A 21,462-nucleotide genomic window follows, 5' to 3' on the forward strand; every position below is an offset into this window, starting at 1 on the left:
TCACAGACGCTGTTTTGCTGTGCCCCTAGCAGAGCTGGTACCTCAGCAGATGAGCCAAAGTGCAGATTTGCGATCTTCCTCTGCCTCAGTATCCCCGTCCTTTAAATGAAGACCTTCTTTCTTCAAAGAGGCTCACAAGGAATAATTTATTAGCGGACAGAAATAGAAATGGTAGGTTTAGGCTGATTTTGCTCACACTGGATGGGCTTTGTGTTTCACTGACGTGTTACCAGGTCATAAAAGAAATAATAAATCTTGTTTACTTGTTTACATCCCGTGGGAATCTTCTGCTGCTCTGGGTTTCAGGCTTGTTCCTAGCAAGGCTGAAATGTGCTGTGCTTCCCCTGTCAGGCAGCTGTTCTGCGTAGCTGCTGCCCACTTGAGAGGGAGCATACGCAGTGCCTTTGCTGAAAGGGTGCCAAGGATTGCGAGCGAGGAGCCGGAGGGAGGAAGCTAGAGGGGGAGGGAGAGAGGGAGAGAGCAGGCACACAGAGAGAAAAGGCAGCGAAAACTGGAGAGGAGAGCTCAGCTGGGGAATGACACCAGAGACTGGCAGGGGAGTAGAAAATACAGAGTGAGGGGAGAGGTGCGGTGTGAGCTCAGCAGCTTCTTCTTGTCCTCGTGGGTCTGGGGGGGATATCTAGGCCCCCCCAAACTCATCAGCTATTTGGATTTGTGAGAATGAGCTTTGCTGTCTTACAGAGCGGCCCTGCCAAAGTCATCTTTTGGTCAAGGCTTGCAAGTCGCAAACCTCTTGCATGTCATTTGTCGGGTGGCATTTTTGGTGTGTGAGTAGGGCTTGGGTTTTCTGTTGTCGCTTGCTTTTTTCCTTTCTAGAAATAAACCCATAATCAGTTGAGGGAAGGCTTTGGTATGAATATCTGCATGTCGGGTTAAAGATCCGTGAATTAATAACTTCCAGGTCATCTTCTGTTTTGTGAAATCATGAAGATTCTTTGCCATGTGATAGGGAGAGAAAATAATTTAACCCCAGCCTGCCTGAGCTTCTCAGTTTCCTCTGGGTTTATTCTTTGGAAGCTGAGAGTTGCAAAACTTGAATTCCTTTTGGTGTAATAAAATACTTGGACCCGTTCTAGGGCTTCCCCCCTGACAACAGGAGTAGCCTTTGCACCCCAGAAACCCGCGATTTTCACCTCTCTGTGCTTTAGGGAGTCTGCCGTTACATTGCCCGACGGACTTTATTCATCCCTGGAAGTTTGTTGCCTTTCCTCTGCCTGTTAGTGGGTTAAGACTGTGCTGGGGGTACTGGTGGGGGGGGGGGGGGGGGGTGTGTGTCTGCCTTTCTGGAGGCGGCCGCGCATCCCCGGGGCCGGGGCAGCGCATGCCGGGGCGATGCTGCGCATCCCGGGCCGGGGCCGCGCATCCCTGGCCGCGCATCCCCGGGCGATGCTGCGCGCTGCAGCCCGACCTGCTGGGCACTCGGCATCATTGCAGCCCCAGCCCCGCAGCCGGCAGCCTGCTGCAGGAGAGCTTTCTCCTTTCTAGCTGGTTTTTAACAGAAGTGGAGTTTTTAGTGGCCCATTAATTTGCTTTCACTACGCGTAATTAGCAAAAACTGGATACAAAATGAAGCTTGGACTGGATTCACCTGTCGGCCAGCCAAGGCCTGTTTGGGTCGACGTTTCTAACACAATGATAAATTGGCTCCTCCCGTGTGCGAGAAGGTCCTGCGCTTTGCTTTTGACCCTATTGCCGTGCGGTAGACCTGTCCCGCTGATAAAACACAGCGTAAGCAGAGACGGGGCCTGCTCGCACCGTGGCCTGGTTTGCCTCGTGAGCCGGGGACAAAGTTATTTTCCTTCTGCGCTTGTTCTCCACAGCCAAGAAAATATTTGTTAAGCAGGATAAACACTTTGGGATCTGTAGATAAAGAAATTGCTCTCGTAGTTTGTTAATCATACCGCTGCTGTTGTGCAGCTTGGGGAGGGGAGGACGGACGTGTGTCCGTACCACAGTGACGTGCAACAGAAAAGATGGAATTTTCAGGCAAATGTAGCATTACCTGGGCGCTGGCACTGTGAGGAAGTCAAGAGTCTGTATGGAGAAGGTGTAGAAAACCTGCATCCACCAAACCCTCACCTATTTGCGTATTAATCACAGGCGCTAACCACACAGATCCAAATGGGCACTCAGGAGCCGGCGAAGCCTTTAAAGCATTCAAAAAAGAAACATCATACATTTTCTAGCACATAAATGTGTTTAAAAAGGTATATAATTTATAATAGCAATGCTGACAGAGCTTTAACTACATGACAAAAGCTGAACTAGAATGTATTTACGTGTGAGCAGTACTTACTGTGTGGGCGCGTCGCTGTTGATGTGTTTCCATGTGATTCTCCATAATTTCAGCAAGTGATTGTAGTAAGGGATATTAAACCATAGTATTGATAATACTTTTACAGCTCTGCTTTGGGAAATGCATTACTGCTAAATTAGTCCCTGAAAATCTAGAGATATTAACACTGTCGAGCATGAAGGCAGATGGGATTTGGATCAGAGACCTTTATTTGTAGTATGCTACTAAGGAGTCATTACTTTAACGCAGGAACTTCGTTTCCTTGAATATTAACTCGAGTTGGGGATTTTACTTCCGCTTTGGCATGAACGAGCTTATCATAAAAGCGTAAATGGAACTCGCTTGATATTGATTTTTCTTATGCTCTAAAAAGATGCTTAATGAAACTCGAGGTACCTAGATAAAGACCTTCACTGAATGCAAAGTAAGCTTAATTGCAGTTCCCTTAACAAGCTACTGGAGATGAATTTTTTTTCTACTACAAAGCCCTTTCACCTATTTAGATTGTTTCTCTTCCTGTGTGTGCCAGGATGCATTAATTCAGGGTGTTTTTTCCCTCTCCCCAACAGGCAAACTGCAGCTTAAAGAAAGGAAAACTTCTTTGCCAGTTCGTGCATGGAAAAAATTTCGACCTTGGGGAACTTGGTTTTTGAGGTCTAAATGAGAGTTTTTAGTCTTTAAAGGGAGTAGCTGTCTCTGCTCCACTTCTGCAGAAGGGGAGATGGGCACGGAGGCAGGTTCTGTAGTGGAACCAGAACCTGAGCTGAGGTTTTTCCAGCGTTTGTCCTGCCATCTGCCCGATCCTGCAGCTGTGCCAGAGCAGAGACAGGGCTTTTATTTTCACCCTCCAGCACTGCAAGCCCCAAAGCAAATAGGGAGGGTAGGCTCAGAGTGTTCCCTTCCTTGCCGAGAGCAGCATTTGTGCCCTTGAATTTGTGGAGATGGAAGCAACAGTGTGTTCCCTGGTCGTGGTGACTCTTTCTCCTCTAGGTCCTGCCTGTGCTGCTTGCTCGCAGCCCTGTTAATGCTTAGTTAGGTTCTTTTCATTCTCCTCCTCGTAATTATTTCTCTCCTCCGGGGCAGCGGGTCTGCCAGAGGCTGCGTCTGTGCCCGATGCCAGTTCTGTGCGATGTCCGCAGGGACCTCGTGTGACTGATGTGACTGGGCTGACGCTGTGTCCAGAGTCACGGCGCTCTGAATCGCCACCCCCGCCTCTGCTGGGGACACCCCAGTCACCAGAGACACAGCCTGTCCCCTCCGCAATTTGCTTGGAGTCGAGACGTATAAAGCGTGATAACCGTGTTAATTACGCAGAATGCCTTCAAGCCCCGCTTCCTGCTGCTGTGTGAGAAACTTTCTGCAGAAAATGTCCGACAGCTAAAAGATGGAATAATTCCATTTTTTTTTTCCTGTGCCACAACTATCGTGCAGCAAGAAAGCTGGGTATTTAGCACACTTGTGGGTAGTCAAACAGTGCCAGGGGAGCCCCTGGGTGAGGTGTAAGCCCAAGAAACCTCTTGCTCTTTCCCTGAGAGTCGATCTTGCTTTGGTTTGTGCTCCAAAGAGCGATAAGTTGGGGAATTTTGCTGAGGATTTGAGTAGGAAGATAGAGCAGCTTTGCGTCAGGTGCAGAGTAATTATTTGCTGGGGTTCTGTGCTATTTGGTTTTTATTCCCTGTGTTTTCATTAAAAGCTAATGAGTTTTTTCTTCATTCAGAACAATAGCTTGGCCCCTGACAAGTTGTTGGTTATTTTTTCTGCTTGGACTCAACTAGCTGTTGCTGCTCCATAAACTTTATGGAGAAGTGGATTAAAGCGCAAGAAGTTCTCGTAATGCAAATCCAGACGGAAAGGAAATAGGATTTGTTCGAAGTAGCAATGTCTGCAGAGTTTTTGTTGATCTTTTTGCTTGTTACTGGAACCGTAAGTGGTGTTTGAAAATATTGCCGAGGCTAAACCAAACAAAATGGCTTTGTTTGCGCTGATTTGCGGTGCAGCAGCTCGCGTGGTTTGGAGTCCCGCTGTGCCTGGCATGATGCACGTGCGTACCTGCTGCAGCCTGGGTACATCTGCGGGGGCTGCTGTAGCCTGCGTGAACACGTGAAACCCCAATTTCCGCTCCTGCTCGGGGACAGCGAGGAAGAGCACTTTTGCGGTGACAACCCCCTCCATCTGATATTTCAGGCTTGGGAGTTACTCTGCCAAAACAGAGACCGGTGGCTCGATCCTTCCCCGTGGTCGATGTGTGCACCGGCTTCTCCCGCCGTTAAAGCCCGTGACTTATTCTTGCAAGCAACTTTCCCGATTGGGCCCTCGTCGTTCTGTGCGGTTTACGGCAGCGGCGCGGCAATGCGGGAGCCGTGCCTCCCCGGCGCGGCCGTGGCTCCGTGCAACCACAAACAGCCTGCTCGTTATCGCAATCATCCTGCACCTGTATCTCGTTAGAAGGCACCACCTGTTACCTTGGTGTTGGTTTGGTTGGGAGAAAATGTTCTTTTTTAAGGGGCTGAGTGGGCTGACGGAAAGCATCTCAGCGCTGGCATCTTCACACCGCTGCAGACAGCCGAGCCCCCGGCGCTGCGGCACGGCATGGAGGAAGGCTCCTCATTAGAATGAGCGCCGTGTTTTCCTACGCCACCGAGCTGTTGCTATTTGCTAGCAGCTTTTTCTATAGGCTTTTTATTTCAGGAGCTCAAAAGTGCTACAGTAAAACAGGGAAGAAACATCCTCTTGTCACACGCAACGGAGCAAAGCGCTGAAATGACTTCTCCAAGGTCAGGCGGCCAGGGGCGCGCTCACGGATGTGCTCCGCTTCCCAGAGCCTGGCCAGTGGAGCGGGGCATTACAGGCTCTGCTTTTTAACCCCTACTTGTTTTTCCTCCTCATGGAGGTGCATGCATGAATTTCAGTTTGTTGTAATGTAGAGGAACGTGCTTTGCTTATTCTTCATGACTGAGAAGTAGTCCGTGGGCGGACTGCAGTCCCACCTCTGCTGATGTCTGATCCCGCGGGAGGAATCAGAGCCTGCCCTTTTGGGCCAGGGACCTGCAGCTTGCTTCTTTGGCATGAGAAATTCGTAATGCAGATGCTGAATGATTCACCTCCCAAAAGGAGAAAAGTTATTTTCTGAATTTTCTCCTGAATCTCATGTTCCGCACTGCGTGCCGGGGTGGCTGCAGGAAGCAAGTGAGAATAGAGCTGGGATAAGATTTAATTACTTCTTGGCCCCTTCCCCTGCTAGGAAAGTTGTAATGGCTTGAAGGGAGGACTGCCAGGGACCCCTCTGTTCTGCCATTTTCCCCCGAAGGCCTTTGGTGAATCTTAAAGTCAAATCTTCAATCAGTTTTTTAAGACCTTTGAGTTTAAAATGTCAGCCAGACTATCACGGTGTCTGGCACCCAGCGTGATTTGTTTTTTCAGGAACTGATCTGTGGGAGGACAATCTTGTGTGTGTTAACGGTCTTCACAGCCAGATTGTTCCTTTTGGTGAAGAATTGGAGTTTTCTTGAAAATGTGCCCTTGAATGCAGGAGTCTGGGGTGTCCAAGAGCTTCGCGCTCCAAGCAAGCAGGGGCAGGTTGCAATGTGGGATGTTGAAAATAAAGCGCATCCAAAACATTGTGTCATGTCTTTCTGCAGCTGGAGACTTAATGGCGTCTCCACTGTGTTTCTTGGTAGGAGGAAGAGAGTCGTAACCCTCCATTCCAGGCCTTGGTACCCTTTCATCAGTGCTTGATTTAAACTGTGGGGCACAGTTCCTCTGTTTGCTGAGATAAAACTTGTTTTTAGTGTTTGAACACAATTAACATCAGCTGAAAACCACCTTTCTTGCTGTTTGTTGTGTGTTGAATGAGTAAGCAGCTGTCTTTACCTCTGTTATCAGCAGTCTGGGCTGTGTGTGTTCAGGAAATGTACGGCAAAAGCTTGAAAGGCCACTTTTTCACTTTGTTTAGGGCGAGTAGTATTTTCTTCTACAAGTGGGCTGGCTTCATTCCATTTCTATTAAAGTTTGATATTAACATCTGTCACTGTAGTATCTGAATACCTTCTGCATAAAATCCTGTCTCGGTAGCAAATTCCCTAGCAAAATGTCTGCTTACAGAAAAATTCAGTGCAACATCAAGCACGGGGAGGTAAGAGCTGCTGCCCCCACACACAGACACATTGCTTCGTTAATATGTGTGTGATTGCCTGGCATAGGGAGTCAATCTTTTTTTCAAGAAAGGATCTCAAAGCTTTTTCCTACAGTATAGGAAGATTCTTCATTCTAGTGAAGGAGGAGGCATAGTCCTCCATTTTACAGATGGATGGTTTATGCAGAGGTCAGGGACCGAGGGCGGGAACAAGGAGCTGGACATAGCTCTGGTAGTTTGGCCCCAGAACTGGCATTTCCAGCATCCCCCTCATATGACCTCCAAGTGCAAAGTCTGTACGAATCCAGCATGAGTGTTCTTGCGTCAGGGATATGCTGTTTTGGCCCTAAGTGATGAATCTGGCCTTAAACCCACAGAAGTGGCTTGGAGTTTTGTAGAGAACTTCAGTGGAGGGTGGGAACCAGGAGGAAACATATCTCACGGACTAGGCAATAAGATTCCAATATAGAAATGAGTCCTTTTCGCTAAAATCAGGTTCTCCTGCTCTTTCCAGGAGAAGATCAGCATGATGCTGGCTTTGGACAGGACAGTTCTGATGAAAATCAGAGCTGGGGTTTGGCCCCTTCCATGACATCTGATGCTTCGCTTCCATCAGACTTCCAGGACGATGGTAAGTCAGTGATGTTTTCTGAAGTCCTTGAGTGAAGCAGTTGGAAAGGTAAGTGCAATCTAGCATGACTTCCTTGTTGTCATTCATCCATCAGAAAACGTTGGAGGCGTTTGGGGTTTTTTTGTTGTTTGTTAACTGGTACCTCTTTGATCAATGACCATAAAATGTTACAGCAATCCCGAATTTAGTATTGCTAAGATAAATGTATTCCTTGATCATCTTGGTGCAAAGTGGAGTTGGTTGTTCTGTTTTGGATGGAAAAGAGCAGAATTTGACCTGGTGACTAGCGTTTCCCAAAGTTAACGTGCGACTTTTGGTTGCGTTTCTTCTTGGGTGCTCAGCCTCACGCTTTAAAGGGGCTGTGTCTTCTCAAACCTTGTCTTCCCCCCACCCTTTGAAAATGATACCTCTTCAAAATGCTTTGCTTCGGAGAGCCTTTTCTGGGGCCTTTTCGTGCTTGGGAATTTGGGGCTGCTTCTTCCTGCGAGTGTAAAAGTGCTCCCGGCCGAGTGGTTGATGGAAGCTGCCACCCGAGGCCAAGGGCGCTTTCCGAACCATTAAAATGTCAGGCGGAGTTTTTTTCGGCAAAGAGTTGCTGTGATGCTCACGTCTGCTTGGGAGTGGTGGTTTGGGAGTGATGGATTTCGATGTGCTATTGAAATTGAAGCCTTCAGAGCTGAGCTAGCTCTAATCTTCTCAGGGGTTATCTTTGGGCCCTAGCGAAGGCTTGACTGCTTTGGTCTCAGATTCTCAATCTCCTGCTTCCCTCAGATCTTTTTTCCTCCTCCTCTTTCCCTTCCCTTGCACTTTTCCCCCATGTTTTCTTACCCCCTCCCGCCTTGTCCTTCCTCTTTCATTTTCTCCGCTTCCGTCCCTCCTCTTCTCCCCCCTCCTCTGCTCAATGTACTCTTTCACTTTTACTCCCACTCTTGTTAGTGAATCAGTATTCATCAGTCAAGAACACAAAGAAATGAGGATTTATTTGGGATGAGGCCGTAAGAGCTGATGGGCACCAAAGTTTGCTTCTTTGCGCAGTGCAGAACACCAGGCGTATCTGCTGGACTTGTCGATTCGTGCGACGAAATAAAAGGCTTTGTTTAGACCGATTAGAGACAAGGTTGGCCTGGTAGTTAGCTGGTAATTGCAGCATGAAAAGAGGTGTGGAGTAAAAGAGGTGTGGAGCTCGGGATTGGTTGTTTTAAATAATCTGGGTGCTCAGATACGATGCACTTACGCAGAGTGCGGATGGAGGACGTGTGACAAGGGTAATGGATCTTGCCCTAAATGGGACATGAAAGGGTGCTGAAGACCTCAAGCTTGGCCTCGTCAGGCGAGCAATGTCTTTATGAAGTCTAGGGTTTCTCCTGGCATGTTTATTAAGCTTGTCTAAGGAGGTATTTGCTTTGCTAACTTTGAGTGGTGGTTTTTGGCAGCTCTAAGGGGCAGAGTTTGACAGAACACTTGCAAGGTATGCAAACACTTGGCACCACTGGAAGTTTTCAGACACAGACGAAATGCCAGGCTCGATGGAAGGGTGCCCAAATGGGTGAACGGCGAGGAGATTGATAACATAGAAAAATGACATACTACAGAAAGGACGGAAAAAAGCTGGCATCGAGAGCGATTACATTAAAATGAGGTGTTAGTTCTTGGAAACGGGTAAGGGTGCTGAATAACAGCAGAAGACGGGCTGGACTCGGTGTGTGTTCGCTCGGGATGAAAGTCAACCGGTTTTGGATGATTAGATGCAGGCTATTGGTAGTCTGAAACAGTAACATTAAAGGGAAAAAAAAGACTGAACACAGGATTTTGGAACCTTTACTCTGCCCTGCCATGGTTTGTGGGGTCATCATTCGAATGATGTTTTTCTAGATATCTGCCAGTGGGATGGGTATGGGTTGGGTTTGTGATTTCCTCTGGGCTTTTGAGTTTCTGTGATGACTTTCTATCAGATTTTTCTGTTTACTTCTTTGGGGATCTTTTTTTTTTGTATTTTGCCTGTTTTCTTTGCTTACTTTTTTCACTATAGACAGTGAAGGCACAATGATTTTTTTTTAATAGAAGACACAATGATTATTTTATAGAAGGCACTTTTTTTTTTTTGAAATGTATATGAAGTCAGTCACCTGAGGGTTTAAATCAGCACTTCCAAAAAGTGGATTAAGCTAAAGGGTGTGTCAGCCTTCATTTCTGAATTAGAACATCCTTGTGGGAAAAGTAGAAAGTTTTAAGATTGCATGAACTGATTGTCATCTTTTCAGTTCGCCTTGGGGACACTTCACTTTTACCGTGTCTCTTTTTGCTCCCGTGCTTTCTCGTCCATGTAGCCAGCAAGGTCCCTGGAGCGGGTACCCTGCTCCTGAGTGCTAGGATGGAGCCTGGGCCGGCACGGGCCCTCGGGGTGCTGCTGTCACCCAGCGCAGTGACCGAGAGCTGCTCCTTTCAGGCAGCGCAGTTGGCTGGTGCATGGGGGTAACCCATCTAGCTACGGTCAGAAGAAGAAATGGGCCGGTTGTAGGAACATACTTCTCATTCCTGTGGCTTTTTCCATCCCTTCCCAGCCCTGTTTTGCAGCAACAAGAAGTTGTGTCCTTAGGTGCAAGCCCACAGCGCTGCTAAAGACTGCTGTGTCCCACCTTCCTGAATTTCCTAACTTCATTAATGCAAGGTTTTAATGGAAGCAGGTCTCTGGCTGGGCTGATGCTCACTTCTGGCTCTCCTTGCGGTGAAAAATGGGCGAGTTTGGAGGCAGGGGACTGCCACCACTGTTCGTTTTGAACAGACTTTTCCTTGCTTGCTCTGAACTTCTCGTGGGAATCGGAGAACCTTCAAAGTTGTCTCCGGAGGGAGCAGGAGGGACTGAGTGAGTTGGGGATGACTTTACTCAATGAGGCATGGCCCAGCTCTGTAGGATCGTCCCTAATGAGTGATTAAGAAGCTAATGTTTGTACAGTGCTGGGAGGCTGGGAAGCACCGTGGAAGTGCTAAGTACTGTTATAATGAGAAGTATTTCTTAGGAGGCAATTCCCATGTAATGTACTCTGCTCAGACCACTCGAAGACTGTTCAAAAATATTTTGTCTTTTAAACTGGTAGATCACTTAATTTGCCAGTGTTCGTGCGTTGAGTTTTACTAAAGCAGAAGGTAGATACCCCAGTGTCCTGAGGGGCAGGAGCTGTGCATCTTTAATATCCAGCACTTCTAGATATCACTTCGTCAGTTGGGGTTTCCCCGCGGCTCCTTAGCAGCGGTTCTGCGACCGATGCGGAGCATCCCATCTCGTGCTGGAGGGATGCCGAGCCAGGACCCAGACGCTTCCCTCGGTGTCACGGCGAGATCGCAGGGAGCTGAGGGGGTGAGGGCCACTGCGGCTCCTGCCCCGGCGCCCGGCTGTGCTGCCCTGTCACCACACCACAAGCGACTATATTTTCTTTTATATTGCACAGGTATCCATTAGCACGTGGAAGGGAGCATAACTCACAGCGACAGGAATGTGCTTTACGGGTTCTGTTGGGCAGGGGCTCCGGGGTAAGAAATCTTACCTCTGACTTCCAAGATTTTTCCATCATGTCAGCAGGGAACTTTGGCCAAACACACTTACAGCTCATTCCGTTCTGCCTGGTGGGTTTTTAAAAAAACATAAGTAAGTGCCGAGTATCTTTAAACCAAATCCTTTAGCAAAAATTCCTTTATAAAAATATGTATAAATATATTTATATAAATATATATTTATATTTATAAAATATATTAAAACTATAAAAATATATATGCTTTATAAAAATACGCTAAAAATGGCTTTTGTCTTACAAGATGAGGAGGGTGGTGTAGGAGATGGTGCCTCACTGTGCCTTGGTGGCTTGGGGATGGAGGGGACAGATACAAATCCAAGAGGATACTAAAGGTTTGGGGGGGTTAGCAACTGCACAGAGGTGGCACGCCATTAGTCCATCTCCAGGTCCTGCTTGAACCCATCTGCATCCCGGAGAAGGACCTGTTTGCTCATGTTTGGCCTTTTAATACATAGAAATGGGTAGGGAAATAATAAACCACCAAAGTGAGCGTTGTGCGTAACTCTTCAGCAGCGAGACGCTGGTGGGCCAGCTGGCAAATGCGGGGCAGAAGTCTGCAAACTTCTTTTAGCGGTTCCTCACCCGGTCCACGGCAGCCTCCAACCTCTGCACGTGGCTGGACGCGTTCCTCTCTCCCAGGGCGTCCGGTTTTCTCTCTTGGTGTTGTTGGGGAGCACCAAATCCTTTCGCCCTGAAGTGGGTGGTGTTCTGAGCCACACGCGCGTCCCTGCTCTTGGGGAATCCTTGCATCTACAGCTACACCTTCTGCGTCTGCTTCCCCCGTACTTCCTACGCGCCTCGAAACGCGAAGGAATCCCTTCCTCAGGGTGGAAGTAATTGCTTTAAAACTCCAGCCTGAGGGAGCATTTTCGGTGGCCCCTGGAGGAGCTGGGGATGCGGAGTGGGGGTGCAGGGCGCTTGGTACGGGGTGCGGGTGGGTGTGCGGTGAGTGTGCCGCACAGCGTGTGGTGCAGGGGGGGCGAATCGGGCAGGCGGGGTGCGTGGGCAGGGTGCAGTGCAGGTGGGCGTGCAGGGTGGGTGCCCCTTGGAGGTAGTGGCAGTGTGCAGGGGGCTTGTTGGGTGGTGTCAGGGGGTGCACAGGGCTGGGCAGGGGGTGCACAGATGCGGGCAGGGGGTGTCAGGGAGTGCACAGGGCTGGGCAGGGGGTGCACAGAGCTATGCAGGGGGTGTCAGGGGGTGCACAGGGCTGCGAGTGGGCTGTCAGTGAATGCAGGGGGTGCGCAGGGCTGGGCAGGGGGTGCGCAGATGCAGGCAGGGGGTGTCAGGGGGTGCACAGGGCTGGGCAGGGGGTGGGCAGATGCGGGCAGGGGGTGTCAGGAGGTGTACAGGGCTGGAAGTGGGATGTCAGTGAGTGCAGGGGTTGCACAGGGCTGGGCAGGGGGTACACAGGGCCATGCAGGGGGTGTCAACAGTGCATGGGGTGCGCAGGGCTGGGCAGGGGGTACACAGGGCCATGCAGGGGGTGTCAACAGTGCATGGGGTGCGCAGGGCTGGGTGGGGGGGCACAGATCTAAGCGGGGGGTGCAAGGAGTGCACAGAGCCTATCAGGGGGTGCTTGGGGTTCAGGAGGTGTCGGGGGTGCACAGAGGTGGGTGAGGGGGTGTTAGTGGGTGCAGAAGGAGCACGGGGGGTGTCAGGGCTGTACAGAGCCAGGCGAGGGGTGCACAGGGGGGTGCAGAGAGTGCGCAGGACAAGGCACGGAGGGTCAGGGGGTGTGCAGGGCCGGGAGAGGGGTGCAGGGGGTGAGCGTGGGGGTGCATGGGGTGCACAGGGCCAGGCCAGAGGGTGTCGGTGGGTGTGCAGGCGGTGGACATCCGGGGGATGTCGGGGGGGGGGTACACGGGGGTTGCAGGGGTTGTCGATGAAGGAGGTGCACAGGACCAGGCGGGGGGCGGTGTCGGGGGGTGCACAGAGGGGTGCAGAGGGAGTATAGGCTGGGTACAGGGAGTGCACAGGACTGGTCGGGGGGGTGAAGAGGGGGGTGTCGGGGGGTGAAGGGGGTGCACAAGGGGTGCACGGGGGTATCGGGGTGCACAGGGCCGGTCAGGGGGGTGCACAGGAGGTATCAGGGGATGCACAGGGGGTGCACAGGGGGGTACAGGGGGTGTGCGGGGGGTGTCGGTGAAGGAGGTGCACAGGACCGGGCGGGCGGGGTGCAGGGTGTGCACAGGGGGGTACGGGGGGTGCACAGGGAGTATACGGGGGGGTGCGGGGGGGTCGCAGCAGGCGGGGCCGGCGCGCGGCGGCGGCAGCGGAGTTCTGCAGCGCCCCCGTGTGGCGCAGGGCGGCGCCGCTCCCGCGGGGCTCCGAGGTGGGAAACCCGCGTGGGCGCCCGGTGCTTTCTGGTTGCTTTTATTTAAAAAACACAACCGACAAACCAACCAACACCCCCCACACCCTCCGCAGCTGGTTCTGCGAGTTTCTTCCTCCCGCGGCGGGAGCTGCGGCAGCGCGGCGGGGGCGCGAATGAAGCCCCCGTGTCGATTCAGTGATACCGAATCTCTGCTTTTCCAAACCAAAAGTGGGAATCGCGATTTTCTTCCCCCGTGGCAGCCTGATGTCTGCTGCACTGGGACAGGCAGCGGCGGTGAGGGGCTAGGTGACCAGTGCAGGGGAGGGAAGAGTGGCTGGGGGCTCTCTCCCCGTCTGAGCTGTGGCCCAAAGGAGCCGCTCGCCCAACCGCAGCCGGATTTCAGGGGGAATACGAAAGCGCGTGAAATAAAATGCAGACTAAGAACCTGCCTCAGAAATGCTGAGTGTCTGCAAGTCTGTGTAGATCCAGCCCTGAATGCCCACAGCTGAGTGGAAATGCCTCTTACGCTGGAGTTGAAAGCTTTACATTTTTCTTTTCAAACACCATTAGAAGCAATCACGTCTGCCTCCCTGACGTCCAGAAACGTCTTGCCTTGCTCTTGACTGCGTTAATATAAACTCACTGTTCCTACACTTTTAAGCCGTAAGAAACAGGGTCGGAACCGTTCAGGGAAGGAGTTTGTGACGAGCGCCATTGCCGCTGAGGGTTGCTCCTGCCCTGTCTCCTCGCTGGTCTCGGGCATAGTCCGAACGAGCCCGGGGAGCCAGAGGTTAAAACACGGATCGGTTGTTGCTCCCAGTTCCTTACTGTGGCTTCCAGCAGGTTTGACCAGTTCAATGTGACTTTCGCCAAGGGGAGGAGAACAGGCATGAATCCATGTATACAAAAACAACACGTTTTCTGAAAAATACCTACTTACACTGCGTGACACTTTGTAAAGAAATGAGACTCCCTTAAAGCTACAGAGCTCACGTTCTTTGATTTATCGGTCTCTGAATGGAAATGCACCATAACATTAGCGCTTTCCAGCCCGGTGCGATAATGTCTCTGGCATTGTGCAAATAAGTTCCTGGAATGGTACTCTGGCTGGTCAAAAGGTTTGGCTATATTTTATACAAAGCAACTCGGTTCACCTCTATATTAAGGATTATTTGTTCGGGGTGGAGAGAAGGAGGGTGGGTTGCTTGCAGGCTGCCAGAAATAGATGCATAAATTATACAGCAGAGCTTGGACCTTTGCAGAGAACAAGCAGCAGAGAGAGTAATGCTACCAAGATTTCCAGCTTTCATTGAAAACAAGCAAACAAAATAAACCCAAAACCCAACCCAAAGTGGCTTCGTGTTTGGGATTTGACAGCAGCAGCAAATCGCAGGGCGAGTAACTGCTGCAGAAATCCTATCTGCCTTGTGGCCGCAGCTTCCAGCGGCCGGGCACGTCGAGCTGCCGACGCTGGTCCAAGGGCAGCCCGCTGAGCCCGCGGTTTTGCGGGTGCCCGTTTTGAGCTGAAAGTCATTTTTCCTCAAGTGAAGACATTTGGAAGTTGGTCTGAGAGGCTGCTCTTGTGCGAAGGGTGTCTGTGGAAGGGCGGGCGATTGCAAGTGCCTTCTGTCTTGTCTAATCCCCCCCTTCTCTTCCATGGCACCCCGTAAAAGCAGTTCTTCTTTCTAAAGTGTTGAAACATAACTCATGGGCCCGACCAGAGGGCGAGTCCCGGCTGATGCTCGGCCCTGTGCGGGGCCGGCAGCCTGGATCTCTTGGGACCATCCTGTCTGGTGGTTCCTTCGCCCTTTCTTGGGACACAATCCCGACACAAACCAGGTTGGGCCCCAAAACATTTTGGCCCAGCCAATCCCTTAAGCTCGCACATCGAAGTGGGGTGCAATTTCGCGGTGGTTGTTTGCAGTTGAGGACAGTCAACCTCAGGATTCAAGCGCTGGCTTTAAAAGCATCAGTTGCTTTCACATGCAATAACGTGTTTGGGATTCGGTCTTTGGGTGTCGCGCGCCTCGGTCTGTGCTTTGGAAGGGGGTTCCGACCACTGGGATGTTTGTTTTTTAAGCTGAGATTCTCAAGTAATTCCTTGATCGCAAGAGCTCTTAAGAAAAACAGAAAAGTTGTGAAACCTCTGGTGTAAAATCTCAGCAGTTTGGTGGGTCTGTGGGGCCCCAGGCAGGAGTTATAACTCAAATCGCTTAGAAGTCAGTGAAATGCCAATAACTTATTAATGCGGCTTTTCTAAAGCAAAAATCCGGCCTGCTTTGCTATTTGCCAACAGGGAAAAAGCATAATTAAAGTTTCTTTGTATTGCTTTCTAAGTGCAGGATCAGATGAACAGATTTATTTTCCGTACCTAGAGGACAGTCTTTAACGACAAGGTGTTCTGTGGATTTTTCAGGAAGCGGCTTAACGGCAGCGAGCTTGCGTGAAAGCAGGGCGCGCAGGCTTACGATCGCAGCTTCCAATTAATTGCGGGGGAGGATGCCCTCAGCCCGTAGATTATTTCAGCAGGAACGGGGGGCTTGGTGCTGTCGGGTGCGTGGTCCTGGGTGCTGTGGCAGCTGTCGGGAGCCGGGATGGAGCTTCGTCTCGTGGCGAATTGAGTGTTCCCCATGTCAAACACACATGAATTATCCATGCGCAAGTTACTGTGGCGTGGGGGGGGCTGGGATAACTTACGCACCCGCCTCCTAAAGGCCTTTTTATTCATGAGTATGTAAATCCAAGGCGTAAATTCTTTGTGTCTCTATATTCTCCCCAGCAGAGGGATCAATATGCAGGAAATGTAATGTAATGAAGTGTCGGGGTGAAACTTCATTACAGTGTCTCTTCTGCCCTTTTTCAAGTTTCCTAAATGAACAGGCACCAGCGTCTCCCGCTCCTGACCTGCGCAGGGTTTTCCCTGTGGGATGCTCGGGGCGTAGGGTGCTGAGGTGCCGGTGCTGGATCAGCCGGTCGGTGCCCTGTGGCCATGCGGGAGCAGCCGCGGGATGCCCAGAGCCCCCGGCCGGCACCGAGGACCTCGCCGTGACTTGGGAGATGGTGTTTCGCCCTGGCAGCAGGGCCGGGGTAGAGCGTGCTTGGCACCGGTCATGATGGAGTTACAGCAAATCTAGAATTTACATTCTTTCACCAGGTATATGAGTAGTGAGATAAAATATTTGGTGGGTTCTGCGTGCACACTTTAACAGGAACAAGGGTATGAGGTGCTCTAGATTGTGCACTTGGAATGTACTGAGGGTATAGCAAGGATTTGGGTTTAATTCTTTTTGTATTAGAATTTTGAGCGTAACGAGGTCGTTAGCAAGGGAAGCAAAGGAGGCTCTTCTGCTCAAATGACAAGATGACTTGTCTGAAACCAAGGTAAACTTCTCTTCGTTCCTCTGTGGCACATGTTTGCTGGACAACTTGAGGACAACAAGACAAACAGAACGTGTACTTTCCCCGTGTTCCTGGTACCTGTGCGTGCAGAGCCTGGGGCCCTGCTCCCTCGGGGGAGAAGCAGGGTGCGCTCCGAATAAAGACAGCCTCATCCCACAAACCCCTGCAGAGATGCTCTGCTCACCTGGGTGGATCTGCTCATGGGAATCATGATGATTGTGCCTGTATCTTGAAGGATCCATCTCAAAACACTAACGAGTTCTGAAATACAAATTTTTCAGCTGAGAGAAATGGTCTGGACAGCAATAAAAGCCCCTGCCATATATACGTTAACACATGCTAAACTACTACTGACTTCATTCCGAGTTAAGCATGTGGTTCTGTGTGAGCCACAGGGAATATGTTAAATTATTACTTGGGTTATGTAGTGCTGAAAATCACTACATGCAAAAATAAAGCCACTGCCCTGAAGAATTTAATTTAAAGGCCGGGTATAATAAATTCTGAAGAGAAATGCGTTAAAGGACAACTGGAAGGAAGAAAAGGTCCCCCCCCCCCCTTTTCTTTCATTTCTCCTTTAAATGTAGGGAGTCAAGTAGAACTTTATTCAGGAAGCTTCTCCCCAGTGCTGTTGTACCTGCCGGTGGGTTTACTCAAGCAAAGAGGCTACGTTTGATGTTCTGTCATTGTCACTTTGCAGGAAGGCATTGTGTGTACGTGTGCGCACGTGTATTTTAAAGAGTAGCTTTGTTTAAGGCTTCGGTGATGAACTACTTCTGAAAACAAGTTAAACTTTTATTGTTTAACCCTCGGAGACATGTGGCAGTTGAAAGAGATTGGGTGTCCAGATTGATTTTTGGTCTGCGGTGAAGGGTGGCTGGGAGCGTGCGGAAGCGTACCGGTGTGCGGCGGGGGCAGAGCCGGTGGGGCACTGAGCAAACACTGGGACTTCTTCTCCTAATCCAGTGTCACGGGAAGAGCAGCCGAAACAATCAGCATCATCCTTCACCCTGATAATGCTTTCTCGCCAACTAATAGCTCCTTGTTCATCAAGGAAACGAATGTGCGCGGAGGTGACACGCTCTTCACCCACTGCTCTTTGTTCTAGGGTCCTCCAGACTGATTGTATCAGCTCCAGCACTGACAAATATCCCCCCAAACTTTAACACTATGTAAAATTGAGTTATGGGGTTTTAAGGTTAGACTCCTCTGGCTGAAGGTTGATTGTCTCTGAGAGATAAAGGAATCAGTACTCAACAATAACAAAATCTTTGCCATGGGATAATGCCTGTTATTGAGCTCACAGCTCTCTTTATTTGGTTACAAAGCTTCACCCCTATTTTTTTTCCCTGCGCTCACAGGTTAAAGTGGGAGCTGCTGTTTAAAATTGGTGAATTGCTGCTGCTCTTCTCTCCACTCTTACCCTGTGCTTCAACAAACACTTTGGCAGATAGATCGATCCCTTGAAACATCCCATCACCCAGGGCTGTGTCTCTGCAGCTGCAGTTTTGAACCAAGTTGCCCTCGCAGTGGCACCTTCCCAGCAGCGAAGCAGTGCAGAGATGCTGCTGGCACTTGGGTAGCCTTTGGAGCAAGAAGCCTTGACTTCCTTGCCTGGACAAACCCAAAGAGCTCGCTAGGCAGATCAGAGAGTAGCAGGAGGAGAGCATTAGCCTGGTTTTACAGTAAGATCCATACATTGGAATGGAGGAGATAATTCTTATTGAGCTGGGGCTGACGTGGTCTGCAAGTGACCCCGGTCCGATGAAGAGCCTGTGGTGTAGGTGACAGTCACATCTTAATGCCTCCAAGCCCCAAGCACCTTGTTCAGGTTCTCTGGCCAAAGAACTATTTTACATTTTGTAATGAGACTTGACCATCTGCTGTAAATGAAAATGGTCTGGCACTGCTCTGCAGAGGATCAAAGCGTTGACAGAAGTGACGGAATTTGGGGGAAGAAATCGGAAGTTTATTTTAGCTTTAAACTGATGGTATCTGGGGCAAAGGCATTCAGTACTGAGACAGTTTTCTGTTGAGGGCAAGGAGAGCCTGCCAAAAGAGATGCCTAGGAAGGGCTGTGCTAGCAGTGGGTGAAGAAGTCACAAAGCCCAAGGGAGGACAAAATTTAGTGGAGCAAAGCTCCCTGTGCTCTCTGAACTCCTTCCAAATCCTGGAAGCACTCTGCCTTGCTTGATAAACACCTGATGCATGAGGTGTGTGGAGAGGACACTTGTGATAGGGATGAAGTTTCCTTGAAGATTTGGAGCAGGCAGGTGGTTGGTGTCAATCTTTGAAAATTATATATAGGGTGGTGCTCTCCACCCCCTATGACTTGTATCTCTGCTTTATCCACTTGGAGTTACCTAAAAAGACAGAACTCTACTGTCCCCCAAAGGCCATGTGCATCTGCAGGAGAGGTCGTTGGCTCGGTGGAGCTTTCAAGTCTACCCTGACTTCTGCTTCCTTAAACTTCATCCATATCCTTGTGCTTCAAAGCAGGCCTGATTATTCGCGGGAGCTGTGGGAGACAGGATGAGTTCAGAGTTCCCCTGACCTTGGAGGGAAACGGTTTCCGTCCCGCTCCTGCACACACCCTTTGTGCAGTCGGTGTATTAGGTGTGAGTTGCGAAGATTTCGGGCCAGACCCGGTGTTGGAGTTTAACCTGGGTTGATGGTGCATCATTGCTGGGAGAAGCCTGTTATCCTGGCTCCCCTCCTCTCACGCAGTGGCAGAGCTCCCTCACCCCTGTGCACTATGCAAACGATTTATTTTTGAGATCCTCAATTACGTTGCAAATCCTCATTTTCTCCCTTTTTACTCCATAACATTCCCTGGCGCTGGATGTGCTCTGGATTATTTTTTTTTGTTACCCTGGTTTATTCTTTTGTAGGATGAATCTCGTATTATTATTCTATCCATATTCCTAACCTCTTTGTGTCCCCTACTATTATTTCCTCTGCTTTCACTTGATATTTGCATTACCACCTAATTTAGTACCTTCCTGCTCATTGAATTAATGGACTGTTTACTTGCCTTAGATAAAACGGGGACTAATACCCTGCAGTACCCCAACACAGAGGCTTCTCCCCCACGTGACAGCAAGCCATTTATCACCAGCTTTTGTCTGTGGCCCTTGGGCCAATTTTCAGTCTGTGACGATTGCTTCTATCCAAGCTGAGGTAAATTAATTTTTTCAGTGAGATTTGCTGTGGCACCACATCAAACGCTCAGTAAAGTCTCTAGATATATTGCGTCTTCCACATTACCCTTCGTCTGCTAATTTTGCAGCTTGATCAGAAAGGCTGACCGCATGCGCCTAAGGTCATTCGCTCTTTACAAACCCAAAGGTTGCTTGTTGCTAAGAAGGCAATTATAGCCTAGGTGCTCATAAAGTAATTGAGTCCCTTTTTGATTATATATCTATTTTAAAATCTGCTCCGTTATTTTATGAGTGTGACATTAGATTGCCAGGGCATTTTTCACCTTCACCTTGGTATTGTATTTTTAAACTTTGGTGCTACCTTTGGTTATTGCCCTCTCCATATTTCTTAGTCCTCTGCTACGATTAGAAGGAAAGGCCAGTGGCTTGGTAAGTTTGGGAAATTTGTTACCGTAATTCCTGTACGACTGCATGCAAATAGAGCTTGGTGGGAAAGAAAGAACAACCTTAGAAGTACAAATCAATAAATGGGTACATTTGTCTACCTCTTTCCACTGCTGTTCTAGCTCTAGCGGAGGAAGCCCATGGCTACCTAAGTAATCTCTGTAGCCATCAAGGAACATGACTTTGGCTCCCTCAAGTTGTAAAGGCATCGCCCACGTAGGTGAGAAATCTTCACTGCCAACATTTAGCTATGTTTGTCATCTAGTGGACGTCAGGGGGGTGACACTGCTCGCAAGATGGGTTTCCAGTTTGCTTTCTGCCAAGGTTAATTTGAAGTTGCTTTATTTTCATCTGTAGGTGGAAATACCAGGTCTGCTTTGAGTGGTCTGCTGGACCAGATCCATCAGCTTCAATTAGTTTGTTTGGGAAAAAAAATGCGTCTTATTTTGAATCAGGAAAAAATTCTGCATCCCTCCTCCCCCCCCTCCCTCGCAGTCTAGGATAAATCTAGTTGGAAAAAAAGCCAAACATAAGCTTTTCTTTTGAAAAAGTTGATCAGAAATGCTTCCATTTTATGTTTAAGGTCTCGCAAAGCCACTCTTAGTTTTTTTGAAGAAAAAAACACCAACCAACAGAAAAGCAGGGCAAGAAGATTGAAAAACACACAAACTTTTACGATGGAAAACTAACCAGCCCTACCAAGGGAAAGTAAGGCCAGACAATATCGGTGTTTGAATATTCTCTTCCCCTTCTTTTCTTTGATATGCAAACTTGCTGCTGATCAAAGAACGCTGGGAGGAGGAGGACAATAGTGCGGATCATGGTGCCTTTGGGTTTTGGTTCCTCAGTTTGATCCCATGATGGCTGGGGTAGGCTTGGGGATGAGCACCGCTTCCCTCCCCTCCCCCTTGGTCTTCCCTTCAACCCCTGAATTCACAGATCAGCGGGGGAGCTGAGCTGTCTGAGCCAGGGGCACCGGCACAAGCCCTGAGGTTGCAGAAACTGCCATAAAATGGCTATAGCTCCGCCGTCTACAAAGCCTCCATCCCTCCTGGGTACCCCAGTATGCTAAATCTGTGGGTTCAGGCTTGGGGCAGGTGGTAGGATTTGCTCCTTTAATCTTCAGTGTCTATTTATTACAGTGGAGCTCCAGGGCATCTGAGCATGGCCTTTCTCGCCAAGAGACCATAACAAATGGATGCACTACCTCTTTGACACAGAGCCGAGGTTTGCGCACCACCTATCTGCGCGATTCGGTGCTGGCTCTTTCTGCCTCTGCTTCTTCTTTTGTTGTGGTGCCTGGAAAACTGAGAGGGAGCAGGAAGGGATTTGAATGGATAGAGCAGCTCCGGTTGACTGTCCACACCTGCCCTCCCCTTCGCTTCCTGGCCGGTCCTTGGCTAATTTTTCATGGAGGGGGGATGCTCACCTTGTGGAGGAGAAACCGCTCTGCCATGGGACCATGACTTAGAGAAACCTTTTTCGCTTTGTTTAC

At 49.7% G+C, this 21,462-nt stretch overlaps 1 protein-coding gene across 1 annotated transcript in view; it reads left to right on the forward strand.

The window, feature by feature from the left end:
* SKAP1 (src kinase associated phosphoprotein 1) overlaps window positions 1-21,462 on the forward strand; it is a 161,769-nt gene that overhangs the window by 24,254 nt on the left and 116,053 nt on the right. The window contains exon 4 of the mRNA XM_075443550.1: window positions 6,964-7,080. Within this exon, the coding sequence (XP_075299665.1) occupies window positions 6,964-7,080 (117 nt within the window). The remainder of the gene's footprint in view (window positions 1-6,963; window positions 7,081-21,462) is intronic.

Source organism: Opisthocomus hoazin, chromosome 26 (assembly GCF_030867145.1).
Source record: "Opisthocomus hoazin isolate bOpiHoa1 chromosome 26, bOpiHoa1.hap1, whole genome shotgun sequence".
Taxonomy (NCBI): domain Eukaryota; kingdom Metazoa; phylum Chordata; class Aves; order Opisthocomiformes; family Opisthocomidae; genus Opisthocomus; species Opisthocomus hoazin.